This window comes from Elephas maximus, chromosome 1 (genome assembly GCF_024166365.1).
Source record: "Elephas maximus indicus isolate mEleMax1 chromosome 1, mEleMax1 primary haplotype, whole genome shotgun sequence".
Classification (NCBI taxonomy): domain Eukaryota; kingdom Metazoa; phylum Chordata; class Mammalia; order Proboscidea; family Elephantidae; genus Elephas; species Elephas maximus.
The window spans coordinates 177,672,890-177,698,836 of NC_064819.1; the positions used below are offsets into that span (position 1 = coordinate 177,672,890).

At 42.0% G+C, this 25,947-nt stretch overlaps 1 protein-coding gene across 5 annotated transcripts in view; it reads right to left on the reverse strand.

The window, feature by feature from the left end:
• The window catches only part of FYN (FYN proto-oncogene, Src family tyrosine kinase), a 237,726-nt gene that overhangs the window by 35,827 nt on the left and 175,952 nt on the right, over nucleotides 1-25,947 (reverse strand). For 4 of the 5 annotated variants that reach the window (XM_049899112.1, XM_049899125.1, XM_049899119.1 and 1 more), the window contains 8 exons: nucleotides 23,179-23,275; nucleotides 15,682-15,780; nucleotides 12,825-12,928; nucleotides 11,667-11,816; nucleotides 8,135-8,299; nucleotides 4,986-5,165; nucleotides 3,352-3,428; nucleotides 3,101-3,254 (listed from right to left, as the gene is read on the reverse strand). In XM_049899112.1, coding sequence (XP_049755069.1) covers nucleotides 3,101-3,254; nucleotides 3,352-3,428; nucleotides 4,986-5,165; nucleotides 8,135-8,299; nucleotides 11,667-11,816; nucleotides 12,825-12,928; nucleotides 15,682-15,780; nucleotides 23,179-23,275 — 1,026 coding nt within the window. Of the gene's footprint in view, nucleotides 1-3,100; nucleotides 3,255-3,351; nucleotides 3,429-4,985; nucleotides 5,166-7,560; nucleotides 7,717-8,134; nucleotides 8,300-11,666; nucleotides 11,817-12,824; nucleotides 12,929-15,681; nucleotides 15,781-23,178; nucleotides 23,276-25,947 lie in introns of all 5 variants that reach the window. The other variant, XM_049899139.1, reaches the window with a different exon arrangement.

Below are 25,947 nucleotides of genomic sequence, written 5' to 3' on the forward strand. Positions count from 1 at the left end.
ATTCCTGCTTTCAATTCTTTTGCGTATATACCTAGGAGTGGAATTGCTGATCACATGGTAATTCTATGTTTAACTTTTTGAGAAACCTCCAAACTGTTTTCTACAGCAGCTGCACCATTTTACAACCTACTAGCAATGGATGAGGGTTCCAATTTCTCCATATCCTTGCCAACACCTGTTGTTTTTGTTTTTTTGACCATAGCTCATTTTAGAGGGCATTTGTGGTATTTTCCTGTTCTTTTAATCACTGTCTTGATAAGAGGCAGTTAGCTTAGCTTAAGAGGGCAGCTGCAATTGGACCACCCATACCTCGATTCATATCCTGGCTCTGCCATTTACTAGCAGTGTGACTTTGTATAAGTTACTTAGCCCTTCCGAGTCTATTTTCTGTTTCCCTCCCTACTTCCTCACACTTACCCACTCAGCCTGACACTTGGTAGACAGGCTATAAATGCCTCTGCCTTCCCTTCCTTCTGTGGCAGGACAGCATTTCTTTTATTCTCCTCTGAAATCATGAGGGCCCAATGCCTCCCCCTCCCTCCAGTTCAGTTCTTCAGTTAATTTACTTCTCCTCATCTTTCTCCAGTGTTTGGCATGGATTTCAAGATGTTTAGAAAAGGAAAGAGAGAAGAAAAAGAAGTTTTCAGAGGGCAGGTTGGGGCCCTCTATTTGGAAGTTAAATAAAGGAATCACAGTACAAAGGGTATGAGGCTGGTCTTTTGAAAGGGTTCAGGCAGCATCTGATCTAGAAAGTGAGAGTGGAGGTGAGGAAGCTGGTGGAGAACATCAGAGCATGAAATGGGAAGGAGGACAGGGCCTCAAAGGCCAGAGTTGATGGTGGGCTCTGGACTGCTCCAAGGGCAGCAGGGTGATGTGAGGGGAAACAAACAAGGGGTTCCTCACATGTCATCTCCTGGGTGCTAATCACCCAGGGCTACATCATGAGGCACTTCACTCCAATTTGCACTACCCATGAACCAAATATCCAGTTCCTGTCAGCAGTACCCCTGCTAGTAGGCTAGTATCCTTTGGCTCCTGGCCCCGTAACCTTCTCACTTATCAAGGGTTCAGGAGTGTTAACCACAAGCTCTGTACAGTCCACAGTTCAGGAAAAGGAGAGAAACAAATCCTGAACCACTCCTTTTGACATGGGGACTCTACTCACACACAGAAGGGTACTTACACGGCCATGAAGAGTGAATGTATTTTGGCCCTTTCCTAAACCAAATATTCCTGCCTCAAAATCTTCATTTGCTCTCTCACTCTGGGTCTGAGAAGCTGGATCTGAGAGGATTGCCTCAGGGTAAGTTTCTCATTTAGGGCCAGGTCTCAGACCAAGTCGCACTTCAGACCCTCTCAGCTCACCTTGCCTCAAAATCATGTCCTTAATTCTCTCTGGACTACCAGTGCCAATCAAAGCTGCTTGTGTGTTTTTGATTAGAGATACGACCATCTGGCCCCATGCGGTGTGTATATGTGTGTGTTGTATTGTGCGGGCATGCTCCTTGTGTGGGCATTTGGCTCTGGGACAAGAGCTATCAAGTGTTGGGCAAATTCAAATAGCTGAGCTGTCTGACCGACATGTAATTTAGCATTTGGGCAGTATCTATACCAGCCAGGGTCTCAGATCAACATTTTTTCTGCATGGCTTGACTGCTGAGAATGTTTGCATTCTAGACTCAAATAAAAGGAAGAACTGACATTAAAGGAATTAAAAAAAAAAAAAAAAAAGTGACAAAAACCCCAAAGGTGGCTATTATGAAATCTTGTACAAAGTATCACCCTGAAATATAGCCCAGCCACTGTTCAGTCTTACTTGGAGTAAGAATAGGCTTTGGTTAAAAACACAACATTGAAAGTTATACCTTTCCCTCCGATATGAGCATTAAATTCTACACAGGAGCCTACCTGTGGTTGCAAACTACATACCTAATTCCACAACATCTGCCCGGTGACCACTATGTGAATATCAAGGAAAGTAGGAAATATCCCGGGGAATTTCCTCCCTTATACCTGGTGCTCTAATACAATCTGAGAAGCTGCCCCACTGGAGTGACTGCTAGTTTAGAATGTATTTCTCTAAAGGCTAGTTTCTATGAATTTGTTGTAGGGAGTGGGGTGAAGGGAGATGATTAAGGGAAGTGGAACTTTTCCATGACTATGCTGTTATCTTCTGAAATCCCTCTAGGTCCTCTCTCCTCCCTGCCTGGGCCCATGTTGCTGTTGTTAGTTGCCAACAAGTAGATTCTGACTCGTGGCAGCCCTGTGTGTGCAGAGGAGAACTGCTCCATAGGGTTTTCAAGGCTATGACCTTTCAGAAACAGATGTCCGGGCCTGTATTCTGAGGTACGTCTTGGTGGGTCCAAACTGGCAACCTTTCAGATAGTAGTTGAGTGCTTAACCGTTTTTGCTACCCAAGGAATACTCCTGGACCCATAGAGACTGGGTTCCTTTGACCTCTGGCTTCTGGTTGGGTTTGGCAGGAGAACCAGAAGAGGGCTGAAAAGTGAGGTCAGGTATCGGTCCCCAGATCTACTTCTGCTGTATTTCTCTACCAAAGCGGGCTCTCCCCATCCCTGCCTGCTCTGTGTTCTGGTGCCTGCTCCCTTGCCTTTCAGGCCTTGGTTCTATTGCTGTTATTAGCTCTGGGATGCTGTACCCTACCCTGTTGCTTTTCTTAAACCCTGACCATACCTTTGTAAATAACCCTGCTATTAAATGCTACAATTTGAGTGTGTCTTCTGTCTTCTCCTGGGACTTTGACTGACTGATAAGCTATAACTTGACTGATCCCTTACCCCTCCACAGCCCTTTTTCTCCAAAGACAAAGTGTCCCAGGCCTGGATGCTGTTAGGAGAGCGGCATGAGTCAGGAGGCCACTGTGGACACTCACTCACCAAGTAGCCATATTTCATTTATCAACTGAACCCACTACCATCTCCCACTTGCAATGTGGTCAAATTCTTGCCAGATCAAGGAGAAAAAGCCTAGCTGAGGAATGACATCTAAGAGGAGGAAGAGAAAGTAAGGAGAAAGAGTCATGCAGTGAATGACCATTCTCAAGGAAATGACTGAGAACCATCATCATGCAAGTGCCTACCTTGTCTTGCTGTGTATTCATTGTCTTCGATCAACCGGGCCAATCCAAAGTCAGCGATCTTGCATATTAGTCCATGCCCGACTAGAATGTTTGCCGATCGTAGGTCTCTATGTATATAATTCATGCGCTCGATGTAAGCCATTCCCGCAGCAACCTGTGGAAACCCAGGGGACAGGACACGTTACCTCATGACTCGATACACTGGCACATTGTTAATTCTAAGGCATGAACCCAGGTGCTATGGTGCCTACCTGTGCTGCCATGTCCACAAGATTTGGTAATTTCAGAGCTCTTCCTTCTCCATCTTTTAAGAAATCAAGTAAACTTCCTAGGAACAAAACAAAAAGCCATTTCGATTTACTTTGAAAAAAAAAAAAAAAAAAAAAACTCCCAATAGAGGGCTGTATATAATGTTCTTACTAGAAGTCATAAGGTAGTTGAATGGAATAATGCCATGAGTGGAAAAAAAAGGTTTAGACAAAAAATAAGGACTGAGAAGATTCTATGTATTGAAGGGCAATGGTTTTTATCTTTTAAAAATAAATAATGTTGACTCCATTTCTAAGGATTACAACAAAAATTTGATAGAACTAGAATCTTCCTTTATGTCATAAAGAGGAACCTGTGGAGACCTGCACCACTTCATGCCATTCGGGCATCAGCCCTGCACAAAGGAGTGATGTGGGAAAAACGCCGTTCAGCCCAGTGGTTCCCAAAATGTGCCCTCGAACCAGCAGCAACAGCCTTACCAGGGAACTTGCTAGAAATGCAAATTCTCAGGCCCTGCTCCAGACCTACTGAAACACTGGAGGTCGGGCCCAGAAATCTGTTGTCTTAAAAACCTCTCCAGGTGATTCTGATACACAGTAACGTTAGAGAACCATTGGCCTGCCTTATTTACAGATTTTAAATCAAGAGAAGCGTATCCCAGAAATACAGCGCACAGTGCAGGGGAGGTAGCGCCCCCTAATAAGACCATAGCCAGCCAAGCCTTAAATCAGACATCTGAACCAAAACAGCTGGGGCTTCGGAGCCATTAGTGTAACAGCCTAAAGAGGCTCAGAACTAACACCAAGGCTGGAATAATCACTTGCAGAGGCTGGAGGCTCATGATGGTCATCAGTGATTTTTTTCATGCTTTAATCACAAAGTTATTTACAAAATAACCCTGCTTACAAAGGGCAAACAATTAGCTGGGAAAAAATTCCAAATACATTTTAAAAGAAAGTATGTGGAAAAGACAAAGGACAGTGACGTCCTCTGATGTACAGCACACTGCCTTTTAAGGCTGTTTGTTTCTGGTTTGGTTCGTCTGTTTTTCCAAAACAAAGTGATCTTTGGCCTTATCCCCAGCAATATTGCTTTGATTAGAGAGAACGAGAGAGGGAGGAAGGCAGAGAGAGAGAGAGGGTGAGAATAAAATGTGCTGTCTAAAAGCATGTGGCTTCTTCGTCTGCTGTTTAAGAAGGGGGGGGGGGGAGGCAGGGAGAAAGGAAGCCAAAATGAGGAGACTAAACTTAACCCAAAGACCAGTGTCTGTTGTTAATTTTCTGGCCCTGCAAAAGAGAAATTTAACAGGAGCTACTGCATTCAAAATAATAACAAACTATCAGAGCCCTCTGCACCAATCTCTGTATTAAAAATGAATGTTTTAACTATGGAGAGGAGCTTGAATTCCTGACACGTGCAGCATGCAAAAGATGGATTTTGCAAGGATTTGGGGGCAAATGCAAAATGTTTTCATTAGTGAGTTGGTGCTTCCTGATGAGAATAGTTGATTCACACAGAAACCAGGAAAAAGCAAGCAGGAGGCTGCCATTCTCTCCCTGTGCAGTAATACTCTAGGTCACCGAGGAGGTGAGGTGGAGGAGAGGCATTGCCCAACCTTTATTCATATACTCGGTGACAATGTAGATGGGTTCCTCAGACACCACTGCGTACAGCTGGACCAACTTGTCATGTTTCAACTTCTTCATGATCTGCGCTTCCTCGAGGAACGATTCAGGGGACATTGTGCCTGGTTTAAGAGTCTTTATGGCTACTTTTGTGTTTCCATTCCAGGTACCTACAAACATCCGACAACATTAAGTCAAACCAAAGATTCTCTTTTGAAGAACGAAAAGTTTTTTTAACCAATAGCTATTTGCACAAAGTTATATTTTTAAGTTTAAAAAAAACTGAACATACTTTATGTGGAACAAAATACAGATCGAGGACTTTGTCAAGTATTTTTAAAAGAAAAAAAATCTTACTTATGGCCAGTTTGTAATTTTTTAATTTTGAGTGTACCACTCTCCTTTTCTGGCTCAGCCATGTGATTACAAATTTTAACCCAAAAGCTCTGCTCCCTTCTTTACAATGATATAGTCTAGGCATTAGGGGAGCTCTAGCCATCCAACAACCATTCCTCAGGTAACAGAGTAACCACAGAAGAAAACAGATTATTTAAGTTCTATTCTATGGGAGATTGCCATTTTAAAAAATATGAGCACACCTGCAGACGTTTGGAACCTACCTCTAGACTTTTAATTGTCTGCAATGGATGAGCTACTTGACTGAGTCCTTTAACAGTTGAGCTTAGCATGCTGATAAGCACTGGCAAGAAGTCCTCAATCTACTTGCCAATACTTCGACCAGGTAAGGAAAAATCCCTCAGGTTTACTGATGGTCAGCTACAACTAGAACAATGACTTTTATCAGCTAGGCTGGAAAAATTAAACGGCAGCTAAGAGGGAACAGAAATACTGAAACTTAAAATGTTAAAACCAGGCAAGGCTTGGCTTAAGATAATTACCAGTTATCTCATCTGTAAAATATAGGACTAGAACTGGAGTACCTTTCCAGTCTCTTACAGTGCTAGCCCCCTCCCCATCTCCCAGATTCTAGGTTTTATGTGCATTCCATTATTAGTCCTCTGACTTGGAATTATACCTATTCTATAAGGGGAAAAGAAAAATCTGCTAAATTATTTTCTATTTGAAAAAGAAGGCTGGTTTAAATTAAGATTAATTTGTATAGTTAATGTAATTGACTTTAGAATTTTAAAAATTACCTAAATTGGAGCACTTCTCGTTGAATATATGTTTCATATAATTACAAAATGTGACCTAAAAAAGTATAAATTATGAAAGAACAAGGAGCTTAAAGGAGAGTTAACTGAATTCTCAAAAATATTTGACCACTAAATGTAAACGGGAAATTTGACAATCTGTACGTGAAATTTGGTATTTGAGTGTTGGCACTCCAAAATTTTAAATGGCTTCCTCTCTAATAACAATGCCATTAATTACGTAAGTATTCCATCCCCATTCTGAATTATCATAAAATGATGCTTTATGTTCAATGAGAAACAAAATCTTAATGCTATATGTGGAGATTTAAAGCTGATAAAGTTTGAAAGTAAATTCTCTTGTGGGGTCCAATTCTTCTGAGTATATGAATGATTTGATTAAAATTCTTAAGACCCAGAACTTTAACTACAAATTGGCCATATTTAGATATTTACAATAATACTTGAGTTAAAGTCCAGAGTAAGACGGACACGATAATGTGAACTCTGAAATACAGTAATAATGATAATACTATTATAAAAGCCAAGATACACATATATATGTGTATGTGAGTGTATGTGTCTCTATATCTACATATCTCTATCTACGTATATCTTACACTATGTGCCAGGGTGTGTTCTAAGTGCGTAAATGTATTAATTCCTTTAATTCAGACCACACTTAAACACTGACACTCGCACATTAAGGAGAGGTACCTACCTACATTGTTTTTAATGGACTCTAAGGAAGGAGGATTTCACAAACATCACAATCAAATATTCTCATACTGATGTTTTTGGGTAGGGTCTAAATCTATGTATTATCTCTAAGCAAAGCTGCTACTGACCCAAAAGTCGTTAGAAATGCACTGGGGAGGGTCCAGTGCAGTTGTCCTTGACAATGACAACCAGATTAAGAGAAGCTTGTGTGCCTACTGACCCCCAAGGGACTTTAAACATATTGTCCCCTGCAACCTTCAAAGCAATCCTTTGAAGTAGGTATTCTAATTTTACAGATGGGAAAACTGAGGCTCAAAGAGGTTAATAAGCCACTTGCCCATACTTCATGAGCTAGTAGAGATCCAAACCAGGCCCAATGAGCAAAAAGCCCACAGCCTTGCCCTACAGTAGCCCATCTATAGTATCTTACCTTCCCGTCTCTTAGGAAGAACAAAAGCCAGATTCACAGTGAATTGTTTCCTGTTCTGTGGGTGCCTTAATTACCCACATGGAGCAGGATAGCCGGGCACACCGAGGAATCACCATATTCTGAAAACCTGGATGGCCTGTGACCATCCAGGCTGTCTTGGTCCAAACGGGCTGTGCATATAGATTTGCGTGTTTTTGTTCAAAACCATCCTTTTAATTGGCTCTAAGACGCAGCCAAAACAAAATGTGCCCTCTGCCTTACCAAGCCACACTTCAGCGAAACACCCCTGACCCAGCTTCTTCTCCAGAAACAACGAATCACGTGCAACTTCCCAAGCATCTTTAGCCAATCCAGAAGTTTGTGGGGTACAACTCGGTGCAATCACAGTTAAGTTAAAACACAAACCATCATCTTTCTCTACAGGAAAGGGAATTAATAAAGAAAACAGTCCTTATAATCCATAATTATGCATGCACTAGGAAAGATGGAAGGTGACTTGCCCTTCAGGGCGATGCTGAGTTTATTCAACAAATATTTGCAGTTGGAAATGAAAGGCAAGACATTTTATGCAGGCTGGGTCATTCCTTGTACCATTTACTGGTTTTTGAATTGAGGCTCATGTAATATAGTACAATCTGAGCCAAGCTGCCAGTCTTGATCATTTACTATTTCTTTTCTAGAAATTCCAGAATTCTGAAATCAAAATCATTATTTCCCACTATTAGTAGTTTAAGTTTTCTTCCTGTTCATACTCTGTATTTTCACCTTCCATCTTTGACGTTTGAGAGTCCCCAAACGAGGAGGCTAATAATAGAATAATTGAGTCTCAGCATACCCATCCATACTTCCCCAAACTGCCCATTTCCCAGTCTCTTGATCAACTGCAGGGATTCTCGAGGGATTTCCCAGACATCTTTGGTTTTGACAGACAGATCGGTAAGCCTTGGCATCCCTTTGTGACAGGGAACTACTAGGCGGCAGCAGAGACCTGCGGCTCTCTCTGACGGAGCAGGGGCGGAGACAGCAGCAGGAGAGGGAGAGAGAAGAGCAGAACACGTGAAACAAAACATTCACAGGTACACAAACCCACACCGACCAGCGCACAGTGCTACTCAGAACAGTGCTACATTAGCACAGAAATACACACATCTTGGAAGATTAGACACCACACATGGAAACATATTCATTTGAGGTAGAATAGGGGGGATTCTATATTTCCACTACTCTATATACACACAGATATAACATAGTCTGTGCATATATATGTAGATATAGTCTAGTTTGGATTTTCACTTACTAAGCAAGAAAAACATTTTCAGCCCAATGTGCTAATACCATGTCTTGTGGACACCTGAAAATACCCTCCAAAAACCAAAAACCAAACCCAGTGCAGTCGAGTCGATTCCGACTCATAGCGACACTAGAGGACAGAGTAGAACTACTCTATAGAGTTTCCAAGGAGCGCCTGGCAGATTCAAACTGCCAACCCTTTGGTTAGCAGCTGTAACACTTAACCACTATGCCACCAGGGTTTCCAAAAATACCCCCGCTGCTTTCAAAAGGTGCATTTGGACTACTGAATGCCAGCATGACTGTGCTTTCTCACCTGCCTAATATCGAGGCTGCCCAGGGGCCTGGGATCTCTTTGGGATGAATTTATCTAAAATTGTAAATTTAGCATAGGATTTTTTATAGAATATTAGACTGTTATAAACTAGTAAAGCTACAGATTATACCTGGCGGGAGAAAAAGGGTCTCACTTCTCTAGTGATTTCTTTGGCATTTCTGACTCTGTTCTACCAGTTAGATGCTCTTACACTGCTTCTTTGGTAACTCCTTTTTTTTCCCCTTAACCTTTATAACAGTCTCTGGCATATAATTTAACAGTCTGGTTTGAAAGGAGAAAGCATGGCAACTAAAATTTGCAGAAACTCGAGGATATAAGAGAACTCTATTCCTTAAGCGAAAAAGAGGAAGGAAAAATATAGTCATCACTTAGAGGTTACTTGGAGGTTTATTTTACTTTTTTAAAAATAATATGCATTTTAGGGGAAACTGCCTAAATGCCAAGCTCAAAACCATCCAGGTGAGAAAGGGTAACAAAGAACAAGGGGTAAGGAAAGTGACAGGAGCTGCCCAGAGTCCGGGCTGTGAGGTGGACAGAGCCCCTGCCCCACCTCAGCCCCCTGGAAGCCCCTCAGATCTAGGAAACGCAAAGGCAGTCTTGCCTTTTCTCTAGGAACCTGCCAAAACTTAACTTTTATTTTTGATGGAATCAGGTTTTGAGATGTTTAGGCAGGAAATTATTTATGTGTCAGGATTTCAAAGGCATTTTATTGTATGAGAGAAAGAGGGAAGAGGAATAGTTAATATAAAAACAAATCTAAACTCAAGATGGTTTTTTTTTTTTTTTTGAGATTAAAAATGTGTCTATTGCTCTTCATATCCCTTCTCTCCCTCCAGCTTTAGGATGTTTTCAAGGTGCCCTTTCCAACACAGTATTTTCAAATGATTCAAACCCTAAGGATCCTGTTGATGCTTGGCTGTAATGAAATATATTTCAGCATTTGAGACATCCTTACGACATGCAGACATCTGGAGTGTATCACTTAAGCTCGGAGAGATAGTCAGCCCTCTTTTCTCCAAATATCTCATTAGAATCTGCATCAAGCAAAAGTTACCCAATGCTCTAATCAACTAATACTCCAAGTGTTAATTTTTTCTATTGCTCATTAGTGACCCAAATCAATACACAGGCATTTCTTACTGTTATTTTCAAAAGACTGCTTTTTTGTGCTGAAAAAATCACACACACATTTTTAATGAATGTGCATAGGGCAACAGCAGAGGTGAAGTCACATTCACATACTCTTTCTGGGGCTTGTCATCGTTCTGTAGAACAATATGAAATATATAAATGTATAGAAACCACTGGTGGCACAGTGGTTAAGAGCTCAGCTGCTAACCAAAAGGTCAGCAGTTCAAATCCACCAGCCACTACTTGGTAACCTAATGGGGCAGTTCTACGCTGTCCTATAGGGTTGCTATGAGTCAGAATTGACTCGATGGCAATGAGTTATACAAAAACACTACTAGCTTAATGGGAGATAGATCTGTACATGTATACCTATATCCATATGCACGTGTATCTATGTATCTGATGGTGGGATACACTTGCTAATCTAGGAATGAGAGTGATTATTTTAACAAAGTGCACATAAAACCAAATTCTTTAATAAAGTGTACAACTTGCATGCCGGACACTTAATAATTATATGTTTCCAGGAACAAAATAATGGTAACATCTGGGTGTTAGGACAGAGCTTCCTCTACTTTTTAAAGTTAAATTTAACACAGTAGATTAGATGTACTGTAGGTCATACGACTCTAAGTCCATTTAGGAAACAGGAGTTGTTGTTACATGCCATCAAGTAGATTCCGACTCACAGTGACCCTGTAGGACAGAGTAGAACTGCCCATAGGGTTTCCAAGGCTGTGGGTCCGAATCCACTCGATGGCACAAAACAACAACAGTCTTTACAGAAGCGGACCACCAGGGCTTTTCTCCTGCAGGGTGGCTGGTGGGTTCGAACCACTGACCTTTTGGTTAGCAGTCACTTAACCACTGTGCCACCAAGGCTCCTTAGGAAACAGAAGTATTGGTGGGGAAGTAGAGTATGGTAAATGGATTGCAAAATTCATCTAGTCATGAGAAGGAAATATAAGTGCAGCCATTCCTGTGTCTGTGCTGAGCATACAGTGATGGCAGAAACGCCATCCCCTGGAGGGTCTCCTGTAAGTGCCTTCCAGAGACTGCTTCATCTTCCTTTCAGGGTTTTGGGATTATACAGTGCAGAGGAATGGGAAAGATACTTGAGAGGATTTTAGGATAAAGATGAAAAAACAAACAACTTTTTTTTTTTAATTTAACCTATTGCTTCCTACTTGGGGAGCTAGAATATTACAGAATCTATTGACAAACAAAAAGAATTATACAATCTATTGACAACAGAAGGAGCTCTGGGTAGGCAGCGGTTAAAGCGATCAACTGCTAACCAAAGTCTGCTTCCATCAAGATTTACAGCCTTGGAAACCCTACGGGGTCGCTGTGGGTGGAATTGACTTGATGGCAGTGGATTTGGTTTTTTTGGTTGTTGACAAACATTATGGAACTAATAATAACTACGGTAAAACAATAAGCAACGGGACCTACTCAGACAAGAACCACTTTTAGGCACTTGCAAAAAAGACATTTTACTAGTGACTGTGTGTATGTTTGTTGGACCACGTTCCCCTTTCCCTTCTCTGTGCCCGCCTAAACCCTCCAGTGTCCCCGTGGCTCATAAGCTAATTACAGTTAAGGTTACCTGAGTAATGCTGTACAAGCTGCTGAAGCGTTTCAAACTGGGCCCGGGTAGTAATATAGTATCCACCATTGTCAAGTTTGCGAATTTTATAATGTTTGACATGGTCTCCTTTCATATCATCCCAGTCACGGATAGAAAGTGAATAGGCACCTAATAAATACACAAAGCGTTAGCAACTTCCATCACTTTGAGTGCTAATTTGTTTTTTAGGTCTCAACTACTTGACTATTCTGATTAATAATTATCAAGGGGAGATACCCACATATACACACGCAGACACACAGCATTTCCACTCAGTACATAGGAAGAAAATACCTCTTGCTTTCCTGTAAATGTCAGAAGGTATTAGCAATAAAATGATTTTACCTGCAAGACTGAAAGCTTCCTGGATTTTTTTTCTAAAGTACTCTATTCAGTACACTTGTATTGTCTAATACGGCATAGATCCAATCCTCCCCGGGGAAGTCAAGAGAAACACAGAGGTTCATGGCTGAGCTTACTTCTCTGCCTCCTTTACCCATGGGGCATCATTGGCAGTAGGGGCTGTGCACACAAAAGAAATCTAAGGACTGTTTCCCTAGAAGCAAGACTCAAATTTCTGCTTAACAACACTTTTACGAGGAGCATATAACCAGTGTCTGGTAGATCAAGTTAGAAGGCTACTATTTTTTTTTTCCTTTACTCATCATCTCCTGTGGGCTCTAATGAGCTGTTAAATAATGAAAAGGTCAACAATTAAGAGGAAGAGATGTCTAAGATGCTCAGTTATTAAAAACAAAAAAAAAAAAAAGGAAAACCTAAACAACCTGCATGACTTGCTCCTGAGTAACTAAGAGTTTTAGAAAATCATAATTCTCATAAAAAAAAAAATAGACTTCTGAAAATCCTATGATCCTGGTTGCCCCAAGCAGTAAATCTACCCCGGCCCCTGTTTTGGGAGGAAGGCCTTGATCTGAAGTCTCCGTAGTTTAGTTGGAGCTGTCTGCAGTTTTACAGCCTGGAGGGAAAACTGGAAACAGGACTTCACTCACTAGGTAAAAAAAAGGTAGGGAGGATATATGTCATTTTAAAATCCTTGTACATTAGAGATAAGCCTTTCATTCCCTCTGAGTAATCCACAGATTTGAATGACAAGCTAACTTCAACTTGCTATCTTACCTTTGGTGGTTTCACTCTCGCGGATAAGAAAGGTACCTCTTGGGTTTCCAAAGGACAAAAGCTGTCGCTCAGCATCTTTTCGGCCAAGTTTTCCAAAGTACCACCTTTAAATGAGATCAAGGAAAGGAAATATTTTCTAACTATCATTTTAAAAATGAAATAGGGTAGGCCTTTTTGCCCGTTAATCTCCCTCACCTCCAAATTTGTCCTTAGCCTATTATAGACATAAATTTTTTTTTTCCCCAAGCTCATCCAGTTCTCTTTCGATCTATTCCTGAGTCTAGCCCTAATCCGCCTCTTTCACTCCTTAAAAAGAACAGACTTGAATTATGGGCTATTTTCCTTCCCTCCAGAGATGACAGGAACTGGTTTGTGTTAGAATTGCCACCTGCATGCACAAAAGGAGAAACCTAAGACCTTGTTTTGAAATGGCAACCACAGGACACCCTTCCCACGCTCATCTACAAGACCCTTGATTCCTGAGTGTAGTTACAACCCCTGGGAAACAACAATACACAGTCTTAGAATATAAAAAAATCATTAATCATTCATTTTTAAAAATAAAAAAGGTCAGTCAGAATGGATAAAAAATAAAGACATGATATTTTGAGTAACTTTCTATCTACAGGAACTCAGAAAAATAACTATAAAGACTCTCCCCTTATCTGAGATTACTGCTGCCCCTGGTTGCTTGTTTTTATTTTCTCCTCTCATCCAGCAGGTATGAGGATGTAGATAAACAAAAAGCATTTAGCAAGCATCTGGGCTGTGATCTGCTGTTCAGTCTTCTCTTCGGCACAGCTGCAGGACTGGCTACTGTGCACCTTTGATATCTGTGCACAGTCAATGAGCATTTTCTTAAAAATGACTCCCAGCTGTAGACACTTTAATATTTTCTCTGAAGAAATTAGTGACACCCTGCACCACTTTAGGAGGAGTCACATCAAGTCACTGCCTGACCTTTGCTATTTCTCTTTTATCTCTGACTCCCCCCACCCCAAGCCCTAACCATTGTTTGGCAATTAGTTAACAGTTCAGCACTAGATGCTCAATGAACAGCAGGTACTCAAAAGACCCAAGGGCAAATGCTGGAGCATTCCATTGGAATCTGCCCATAGTATCAATTCTTAGAACATTTAACTGTGAAAGAATCCAGTTTCTAAAATAAAATTTTGATTCATTATATATACTTCAACATAGCTATTATGTATTCATGGTTGAATTCTTCTGTGAATGAAAGAGCTTCACTGAAGATAACAAAAGACACACTATATATTAACTCTTCACTGACTTTTAAAGGTACCAAATTGTGCGACAATCCCTAACCTTGAGCTAGTTGGTATAAAGAGAATGGCGCCGGTTATTTGTGAGAAATGATTTTCTAGGATTGTATCAATAACCCAATTAAAATGCTGTGGAAACACAAACTGGTGAAAAGAGGACTGTTAGAACAATGGATTGTACTGAAACAACAATATTTTAAGATAATAGTAATAAACTGCATTTGTAAAAACCATAAATATTATTTAAAAAATGATATTTTATTCTTTAAACACAAAATATTTAAAAAGCTGACCCTCATAAATATAGAGCTGGTATTTCCCGTTAAGCTAAAGTAATGCTACATTTTGGTGGCACCTTTCATTCTGAAAGAACACAAAGATGTTTGCAAATCTGCCCCCAAAATAAAAACTCAAAACGAAGTCCTGTATTCACTGATGACGAAACACGTTTTTTAGGAGACAAGAAGCAGCCCAGAGCCACTGAGTATTTGAGAGTATGAAACAAACCAGATCTCCTTAGAAGAAATACAAGAGAATTAAAGACAAGAGAATGATCCAACTGGGGATTTGCCTAGGGTGTGGAGTCTAAACCCTCCTTGCAGTTCTTAAATAACTCCATGACAAAATTAAATACCAGAGCTAAAGGCTGGGCTCAGTGACTGACTTTTCTTGACTCCCTTTCCAGTGAGGGTTTGGCACGACCACCTCACTGAGCAGGGGTGGCAGATCCCCATGGTGTCAAGAAGAGGCCAGGTTCCTCCGTTTGGGAGACCACTGCCCCACTTCCTTTTCCCTCAGTTCAGAAGTTAGGGTCTTCAAACAAGCCACTCTGGCAGTTCTCCACTTTGGAAGTGCCCATTAATCCCTACTGGCTGACTGAAGGAATGAGGGTTATTTCTTTTAGAATTCCTTCAGCCTAGCGACCACCAACCTAAACTGCTACCTGTGGAATCCTTAAGCCAAATAACTACTGGCCACTATTTACCATCAAAGAAACCAACCGAGACCCCAAATCAAATGAAGGACCATTTGAAATCCATCACCACAGTAGTTCCTGAATTCTGGGACACACACTGCACATGAGATACTTTTACCTGGGCATGGAAGGTATGTCTTTGCAGCACTTCTTTAATACTTCTGGATTGCATAGAGGAGAAAAATCTCAGCTTGATCTTTAACCAGGATTTCTCTCTTTGCAGCTTAGAATGTTGGATTGGCAATAAAATATGGTCTAGCTAGAATTTCATCATATTTTTATGGTTACTTTCTATTGATGGCAAGCAATATTGGGTCTTCATTTTGGGAACTGATATAAAGTTTCCTTTCAAAATAAATGTTTAAGTTTTAAAAAAGCGAGCAAACTTAAGGGGAAACATTAATAACAGTGCAAGTAATACACAGATAGGGCAAACACCATGGTCTAAGGCCTGGGGGACAGCATTAGCATATTCTCTCAGCCTTTAATCACTCTAGTGAATTCCTTCTCCCATCTGCACAGTGTTCGTGGCATTTTATTGTGGTAACTAACTTTTAGCAGCAAGGAGTTAAACAAAAAACAATAAAACAAAACATACTCTTCTGCTTGGATGGAGTCAACTGGAGCCACATAATTGCTGGGAATGTAGCCCGTCTCTCCAGTTGTCAGGGAGCGAGCTTCCCACCAATCTCCTTCCCTGTAGAGAAAAAAGAGAAGGGAAATGAGTAAGTTGGCTGTTTCAATGTCTCGCAGTCTCAGACTCAATGCTGTAGGTAGATGGCTGTCTCTCATCATTCTATCAGCTGACTTCTCTAGCCTCGCTCCTTTTCTCCAAACTCAGCATAATCCCTAGTGAAGGTCAGATGGCTTACAATCCAAATTGAACCCAGCTTTGTCTCTTGCCTGATTTGTGAATTGAGATTGCAGGACCCCGGCCGTAAGAGAGTACTCTTTGGGTAGGAGGCATATTTTGCTTGGGACTCGAGTGTCCTCGACTTGGACTGAGGGGAAGGGAAAGGGAACCCAGCTTCAGCCTATTTAAGCAAAACATTATACATGCTGATAATACAGGAAAGGAAGCCTGTTAGGAGGCCCAGTAAAGGACAAAAGTATTTCTCTCCAGTAAATGGGGAAGATAACATCTTTCTGCAGAGTCTCTGGGTGGGGCAAATGGTTAATGCACTTGGGCTGCTAATTGAAAGGTTGGAAATTCGAATCTACCTAGAGGTGCCTCAGAAGAAAGGCCTGGAGATCTACTTCTGAAAAATTAGTCATTTAAAACCCAGTGGAGCACAGGTCTACTCTGACACACATGGGGTCACCATGAGCCAGAACTGACTCAACCACAAGTGGTAAAAAACATCTTTCTGCAGGCAGAGTGACAAAGACTACACTAGGTTAAGCTTTCCTCAGATATTCTCAATCTGGGGTTATTTCACCATGTATTTATGGCACTGAGTTGAGCCAGGCAGGTGGGAGAGCAAGGGTGGGTGTAGCTGTATGTGTACAAGTGCAGGTGAAGAAGAAAAATTCACTATGGGAATAAAATTTTTAGTTATATCACTTTGTATTGACCAATGTTCTATGCAATAGTATGGTCTCAATCTGTGTGGCTCTCAGAGTTGTGGGTGGAAGAACATGAAAGGGGGCTTATAATGTTACTCTCAGATGAAAACAAATTAGTAAATTAAATGACTAAAGTTCATATGCTTCAACTCCCATAGTTTTAATATGTAACAAAGAGCAGGGATGGGCTGTGTGCTGCTTCCTGTGAACAACTGTCAGGAGATGTACCTGGGGCTGTAACCCCAACATGTGCTGAGTATCCACAGACCCCATCACCAGCCTGGGGTCAGGAGTGGGAGGAGCAAGGGAGGGCACAGTTGTCCCTGAGCCAATTGAGATTACTCAGCCCTCTGGATCACTAGTGCTGAAATATACCACCCAGACACCAGTGGCCCAGGGCCCTCACTCCCTCCTTTTTTGGTCCCTAGAGGCAGTGACAGAAACCCAAGCTCCCCTCACCCCCACCTTTTTTTTTAAATCACTTTCTAGCTGGGCTCTATGTCAAAGCTCTCAGCTAGGGAAGAAAACATGTTGGCTTTTGTCCCTGGTAAAGGTCCTTCCCAGACTGATTTAATTAGGTGGAGAATAACAAGCTTCCAGTACGAAACCCAGGCCTCACTCCAGAGTCCCAGTCTCTAAAGACGATCTCTCTGAATGAGGGCACCTGAGACTCCAGATAAGATTTAGTACAGCAATAAGAAAATGGTAACAAACCAACATGTGTTATTGGGGTGGTTGTGGAAAAGTGCTTGGTGGCTCTTTTAACAAGCAGCACAGGATAGCCCACACGAAGACAGGGGGCTGGCAATGGTTTCTTAAAATTTGTATTTTAAAAAGTTTCCCAAGCTCTCCTTTTTCACCCTGTTAAATGAATTTAAACAGATAAATCAATCAAAAGAGGAAGGCAATTGTTTTCATACTGATAAAGTCTTTTAGACATAACCTTAAATTTAATTCATGGTCAGATTTTTATTATGAGATATTTTATACATACAAAAGAATATATGTATACATGAGTTATGAAATAAACACTTGTGAGTCCACCATGGTACTTAAGAGCTAGATCGTTACCAGCTGAGCAGAGTCTACACCTTCCTATGCCTCCACTGCATCCCTCTGCCTTCCAAGTTCAGATTTCATGAAATTTAAAATATTAATAGCTTAGTACTAGTCTTATTTCTATGCCCCCCCAAAGAAATATTTGCAGTTGTAAACATATCATCTAAGTACATATGCAGAAGCTTTTTTTTTTTTTTTTCCTTTAAACATCGCATGTGTTTAAGGAAACAGCTTTGTAGACATCATCTTCGGTTTGCGGTGTCAATGTTTATGTCTTTAAAATGCCACTAGATGGAGATATTTCACCACAGGAAATAACAATACCCATTTTTATTCAGTCTTTCATACACACACGCCCACACACACGCAAAACCCAGGAAAAGCTCCAAAATGGTAAGAAAAAAATAAGTGCTTATAGCATAGGAGGAGCCCTCGTGGTGCAGTGGTTAAAGCGCTCAGCTGCTAATGGAAAGGCCGGCAGTTCAAACCCACCAGACGCTCCTTGGGAGAAAGGTATGACAGTCGGCTTCTGTAAAGATATATAGCCTTGGATACCCTATGAGACAGCTCTACCCTGTCCCTACAGACTCCCTACGAGTCGGAATCGACTTGATGGCAGTGGGTTTGGGTTGTAGCAGAGGATTATTTTTTTTTTTTTAATGCAAGATAACTCTCATTGAGTTAGTCCTATTTTATTTAAGAAAGGCTAGCATCAGTTTTAGGGTTCATAGGAATGTCGACAGGGGCAGGAAGCTAACAATTCTGCTGTAGGCTGGAACAAACTCAGCCTTATTCAGGTGAGCTGGCACTAATGAGTAATTTCCAATTCAAATCAGGCATTAACTATCTCATTTTGGTCTAGGCACCTCAACAGCTTAGCACAGATTAGAATCCAACTATCATCTCATTCTAAAGTCATATATCAGGAATTCTTGACTATCTCTTAAGCTACTCCATTAATCTCACAAGGGTTTTGCGTTAGTCATGAGAAAGATGAAATACTTGATTTTTCTTTTTCTAGGTCATCCAGGGTCACTTTCTCTATCAAGGGAGACATGAGGTGACAAAAACTCAGTGTATTATGTAGTAAATGTCACATGTTGTGCCCAGAAAAAGTCTGTTGAGCAAATGAAGTCATCTTTTTCAATACACTAGAAGCACCGATTTACTCACAAATAAGTACTGTACTCTTTACAAATCATTCATGTTGATTTAGGAGAATAGGGTTTCTACTACACTATTTATTTCTTTACTGGAGTTATTCTGGTTAATTGGGGTTATTAAAGCTGTATTTCTTTAAAACTGTTCTTACAGTTTTCTTTAACCGTTATCCTGTTCTGATTCAAATATATGATTTAAGCCTTGGGTCTGGTTTAGAATGACGTTTAGATTTTTATAACAGCTTCCCCCGTTCCTCCAATTTAAGAACTTATTAAAAGAGTCTGTTCTTAAATCTTCTGTGTCCCCAATTCCCAAGTTGCTCACAGGGCTTGTGGTCCCAGGAGTTGGGGCCTCAGGAGCCCTGATGGAGCCAGGCAGTGGCATCTGCCAACATAAATCAGCCTTGCTCAGCTGAGCTACGGAGTGTCTTTATTATAATGCTGGGCTCTTTCTAAATCTGGCCACTGCCCATCTTATTTTCAGAGAGCATATCCTTACTTTTTTCAAATGTTTGAATGGGACGCTAAACCAGCATTTCTTATGTGATGAACAGATGATGTCTAAAAGAGTCACTACCCTAGCCAATGATCACTACCCCACTCTGTGCAAAACACTGTATTTTAAAGAACCACTATTTCTAGATGGCAAATGTAAAAATAGGAAATGAAACTGGATGAACTTAGATATTCTGCAAAGTGGATTCAATTTAAATAATGTCCAAATACACTCCATTAAGCACTTAAGAACAGGTCAACAAATACACCCCATTAAGCACTTAAGAACAGGTCAATCAGGTCTCGTCCCCACACTGTGCAAGGCAGCAGTGCCCTGGTTCTGGGCACACGTGTGCACGCATACCACAGGGTTTATGCTGTACTTAATAACTAAAGCCTGCGCCGGGGCTCCCTTCTGCCTCTGGATAGGTGAAGGGAGTGGGAAAACACACACACACTGGGAGGGTGGCAGCTGCCCCAGGGAGAGCAGAGCCCCATCCCACCCTCTCATTCAGGCGATGAGAGCCAGAGGCTGGAAGGGCTGGGGGAGGGGCAGAAGAGGCCTGCCATCTGGTTCTGTATTATTGCTTTGTTTTTCCTTCATGGTTTTCTCTTCCCTCTTATTACCCTTGACTTCAGGATATTATTGTATGTTACAAAACCTTTTTTTTTTCCATAACCTTGAAAAAGGGCATTTAATGGGCATGTAGGATGAGGAATTCCACTGGCAAGAAGGAAGAACTTAAGGCGGGTGAAATCCTTTAATATTTTCTTCTAAGAGAACAGGGCCAGAGGCTCAAGCTGTTTGTAAGCATCAAAAACCATGCATACAAATCACAACATAGATTGAGAGAGATTGGATCTTCCTTGAATGTTTCTCCAAAATTTCAAGTTGATGACACTGCAGATCCTACACGGGTTAACAAACGGAGAAGTCATGACTCTGACTTTGGTAAAATTGGGCTTTCCAACTTCCCTACAGCTAAGACACAGATCTGACTTGAACCCACCCAGAGGCTCTGTGGGAGAAAGAACTGGTGATCTGCTCTTGTAAAGATTTACAGCCAAGAAAACTCCACGGGGCAGTTCTACTGTCACATGGGGTCTCTATGAGTTGGGATCAACTAGATGGCACACAACAGCAACAAAAACAACAACCACAACCACAACAACCACTCCTTAGTTCTTATCAGAATTTACAAATGATTTTAAAACTTCTAAGCAACCTTAGCATTTAAAAAAAAAAAAAAAAACCTTAGCATTTAGGGAATATTATATAAAATGGGAAGGGACAGTGTGGCATATTTCAGAATCCAAAGTTAGAGGAAACTAGAATTCAGAGTTAGAGGAAGCATTCATCTGAGAACCAAACTAACAATAACCCATTGCTGTTGAGTTGACTCTGACTCATGGTGACTCCATGTATATCAGAGTAGAACTGGGCTCCCCAGGGTTTTCAATGGCTGATTGTTTGGAAGTAGATTGCCAGGCCTTTCTTCCAAGGTGCCTTTGGGCAAACTTGAACTGCCAACCTTTCAATTAGCAGCAGAGTATGTTAACCATTTGTACCACCCAACCAAAACCAAACTGGTTGCTGTCGAGTTAACTCTGACTCCTAGCAACCCTATAGGACAGAGCAGAATTGCCCCATAGAGTTTCCAAGGAGCGCCTGGTAGATTTGAACTGCCAGCTTTCTGGATAGCGGCCATAGCTCTTAACCACTATGCCACCAGGGTTTCCTTGTACTACCCAGGGACTCATAAATTAACAATAATAGATCAAAGCCTAATTCCCTCATCCCCCACCTCCCAGCCAACCCTTCCAAACCTGCATGCAACTGCAACAGCTGAGTCCCCTTTTGGGGCAGTACCTGGGCCTTTCCAGGACCAAACCTGACACTGAACTCAGGATTCCATCCACACATATCAACCTTGGCACTGCCACTTGCCAGCTCTGTGCACTCAGGCAGTTCCCTGGCTTGAGCCCGAGAGGACTCTTCATATGCAGGACAACAGCTATGTTACATACCTCATACAGTTGTTGTGGGGAAAAAATGGGAACATTTGTAACTTAGCACAAGGCTGGCATGTCACAAGCCTTCAGTAAATGGCAGCTGTTTACTATTTTAAAAAATTCCTGAGGCTGCATGAGGAGGGCTCCTGGGGGCAGGTAGCGTTCTCTTTCTTGATCTGGGGGCAGGCTGTATGGGAGTGTTCAGTTCATGAAAAGTCAGCAGCTGTACATTTCTGATATGTGTACTTTTCTGCATATATTTTAATAAAAGTTAAAAAAAAAATCCATAGCCCTCCTAGTGATGACAACAATCATAATTTAAAAAAAACCCTTGTGGCTGTGTAGACAGTCTTCTGACGTCTGGCAGAGAGTTACTGGCCTCTTCCGGGAGGAATTCAGTGCTTGCTGTTGAAAGGTGGCCTATTCCCAGGGGCCTGGGAGTTGGGGTGGGGGTGGGGATCCCAGGGAAGGAGGCAGTTTCAGGGTCTGGAGGAGCTCCCTATTACCGCGACCACTCCTTGTCCCTGGGAAAGTACAGTATGAGCAGAGCTGCCCCTCACCTGCCCTTGCTCACCCTCTAGGGAAGCTGAAGAACCAGGCTACAAGGCCTTCTGCCATCATAAAACCCAGTTTGCTCAGGAGCAGAGGAGAGAGCAAGCCAGACTTGGGTGCTTAGGAAAGTCTCATGGTCTGGCTCCTAGCACCCAGGTGGCATTCTCTCCCAATCGCCAGGGGAGCACTCACAAGGAAAACCTGAGGTGCTGATGGGGAAGAGGAGGCCTGTCTTGCTGACGCCGGCACCACCATTTTCTTTGGAGCCTAGACTTTTCTGGAGAGCCCTCATTATGCATGCTGCCTCTACCTAATTATTAAGGAGTATTTGAAAACCATAGAGAAATCTGACCAACATTTATTCTTTCTAACAGAGGTATTAAATGTAGGATTTGAAGAATGAGTCATTCTCACTCTTGAAACTTCCTCACTGCCTGTTTAACTATTGTTCCTACTGACCACATTTAAAATGCATGCATTGCAGTCATTCATGAGTGGGTGAAATGGCTTCTCCTTTCACCACAGAGATTTCAGCCACTAGGAAATTTTCAATATGGGGAAACACCTCCACAGACTTCACTGGTTGGGATTTATGGGAGTTCTGAAAACGGAAGGAACTTGTTGCCTGCCTTAAGTGAGGGCTTTCCCAGTGCAATTTTTGAAATGTGAAGAAAATCTCAAGGCCGACATAATGTGGGTGGTGAAGTCTTGTGCCAAACTTTCGAAACCATAGATTTTTTGGAGGGGGACGTGCTAGTGCTTTCATAAGCTTTAAAAACAACAAAAACAGAGCAAAAAAATCATCGACTCTGCAACTATGGTATCCTCAAAAAGTTCCCTGGACATTGTTGTTGCTGGGTGTCTCTGAGTCATTTTCATTCCCAGCAACCCCAAGTGACAGAGTAGAACTGCCCCATAGGATTTTCTTGGCTGTAATCTTTATGGAAGCAGATCGCCAGGTCTTTCTCCCTCAGAGCTCCTTTGCGGGTTTGAACTGCCAGCCTTTCAGTCGGCAGCTGAGTGCTTAACCGCTTGCACCACCAGGGCTGCTTTCCCTGGACGTACGGTGTGATAAAATACTGCATTGGGTCATCAACTCTTCTCTTCTCAAATTATATTGCTATGAATTACCGAATTCTGCAAATGTTCTTTTAGAATCTCAGATATGTGAAAACGTGCAGATAGAAAACACAAGAATCCTTTCCCAGTATGAAAGGCATGCATTCTTTCCCTTCCCTCTCCAAACTTACGAGCTGTTCAATATTTGAAATTTTTCTCCTTTGTGAAAACTCAGGTCATCTTCTGTCCGTGCTTCATAGTCATAAAGGGCCACAAACAGGGTCACTCCTGACAAAACACAATCAAAAGAGGAGAGATTATTACACAAGTGGAAATTAATTCCAAGGAATTCAATTCTTCACTAAAACCTCATTCTCAAAATCTACATCTTGTCAGCGCTGATAACATGATGCGGTGTTGTAATTAATGTGTGAAAACTGGAGTCACAGGGTTTTATTTACGCCTTGGTCTTTGTAGGGGAAGCATGATTTGTTCTGACTAAAACCTGGAGCTGAAGGACTTTTCTCTGTACAGCCTTTGAATGAGTCCTTGGGAAGAGGCAGATGCTAATATCATGTCCCAAATCAAAGAGCAGCAGCAGCATAGGGTTCAGCTTTGTAGAGCTCTGCAGCAATTACAGACACCCTTTATCTGACACATGTTCTCCACTCGGGAGCTCATGTCAGGCTCTGGGTAAAATGGATCACTCTCCCTCCATAAACAACAGTAACGCAGGCTGTAGCAGAAACTTCCTTCAGCAGCTTCGGGTACTTCAGAAGAGACCCCCTCTGTAACGTTCAATCCCAATTAGAGAATGTATTGATTGCCCTCGGCATCTACATTTGCTTTTGCAAAGTTTTTAGCTGCTTGGTCCTAGTACTCAAAACAGACCCCTCTCCCTTGTTCTTCTACCTTGAACCCACCTACCTTCATACTATACTCACTCTTGCTCACACCCACCCAAAGTCTTCTTATCTGGTTGAGTCTTCCAAAGGGACCTCTTTTGCTTTGCAGAAATTTGCTATCAATAGCGAAAAATGTACACCTTCCCATTTGGCCTATGATTTCCTCCATGTAGTAAGCAGAATTCTAAGAGGACCCCAGTGATTCCCACTTCCTGGTATTCATACTCCTGTGTAACCCCCTCCTCTTTAGTGTGGGCTGAAACTAATGACTTGATTCTAACCAAAAGAAAATGGCACAGGTGATGGGATGTCACTTTGTGACTTTTGTCTTGCTAGCAGGCTCTAATGCCACTTTGGCCTGCACACTTTGAAGAAGCAAGGTGCCATATTGGAGAGGCCCACGTGACCAGGAACTAAGGGTGGACCCTGGCCAACAGCCAGCAAGGAACTGAGGTCCTCGGTCCAACAGCCCCTGAGGAACCGACTCTTGACAACACAATATGGGCTTGTAAGCAGACCCTTCTCAGTCGAAGACTGTCTCTACGCCAGTTGACACACCTTGACTGCAGCCTGTGAGAGACCCTGAAGTAGAGAATCCAGCTAAGTCATTCCTAGATTCCTGATCCACAGAACTGTGAGACAGTAAATGTGTATTGTTTTAAGCTACTAAATTTTGTGGTAAGTTCTTATGCAGGAATTGATAACTAATACACTCCATTTCTCTGCTCTCTGGCTTCTCATTTTTATCTCCACAACATCCAAGTGCTTGGTGTGGCCTAAAGAACTCACAAAATGGAGACTCCCCTTTCACCAAGTTACTATTCTGCTACGTAGGTAGTTCCAAGAGAGCAGATGTGTTCGTGGCACTATTCATGAACAGAGAGGGAGGTGGGTTTGTCCTTCCGCCCCACCTCTAGTGGGACTTCCTGTAGGAAAGCTGGCATTCAGAAGGTCTGACCACACAAAGCAGGGCTCTTTTGGCAACCGTCTTCCTTTCTTTCACTTTCTTTGAAAGGTTAGAAAAGAGACTGGCTTAAAACAAAAATGTGGGAGCCTGTAAGGTCACGCCTATTCTCACTTCACACTCCATTAACAGATTCCCTTCATTACATAACTTAAAAACAAACCCAAGCCAGCTCCATTGTGTGGAGGACCAGGCACATGAAGACCCACACTCCCACTCTCCTCCCATCAGCTGACAAGTTCTCATGAGCCTTTTACGTCTAGGGACTGAAGGGAAAATTAAAGGAGGTTACAGAGAAACACAGGCACTGTTCCTGGCTTTAAAGGACCAAAAGCAGAGTTGAAGAGAAAGGGCATGCATAGATAATAAAGCCAAATAAGAGAAGGCAGAAGAATCCGCCAACATTTGGGGGTACTGACAGTGTTTTAACTTGCAAATTCTGTAAGGGATCAGATGGCCTCTTACACTAAGATTGTCCCCAACTGCAGTACAGACCCATATGTTCAATGCAAGGAGCCCTCTCAGCTGACTTTAATGAATGATACCTGCAGACACAGGGATTTGTAGCCAGCTCTCATGAATGAAAGAGCAAGGACGATGCCTGTGTCAGCAGAAAAAAAGAGTCTGGGCTGGCAACACTCTCATGCTTCCCACAGTTGGTACAGGGGGTATTTGCTGGGTGTCTTTTTGGTTCTTTTGTCCTTCTGCATCCTCAAGAGACATACTTCCCTAGACTTCCTGTCAGCCTCCTCTGTTCCTCTCTTTATTCCAGGCTCCTTCTGAGAAAGGAGGAGAAATGGGTGAGTATACCAGCACTCGTTGTCCCTGGGTAGTGCATATGGTTAAGCAAATGGTTAAGTGCTCGACTAACTGAAAATTTGGCAGTTCAAACAGACTCAGAGGCACCTCAGAAGAAAAGCCTGGCAATCTGTTTCCAAAAGATCACAGATGGGGTCACCATGAGTTGGAATCAGCTCAAGGGAAACTACTCTTCTTAACCTATCATTCATTCACCTGTGCAAGGCATGAGTTGAAGGGAAAGCTGGATCCACTATAACAAAAGGATAAACTTAAATGTTTATTCTACTGGG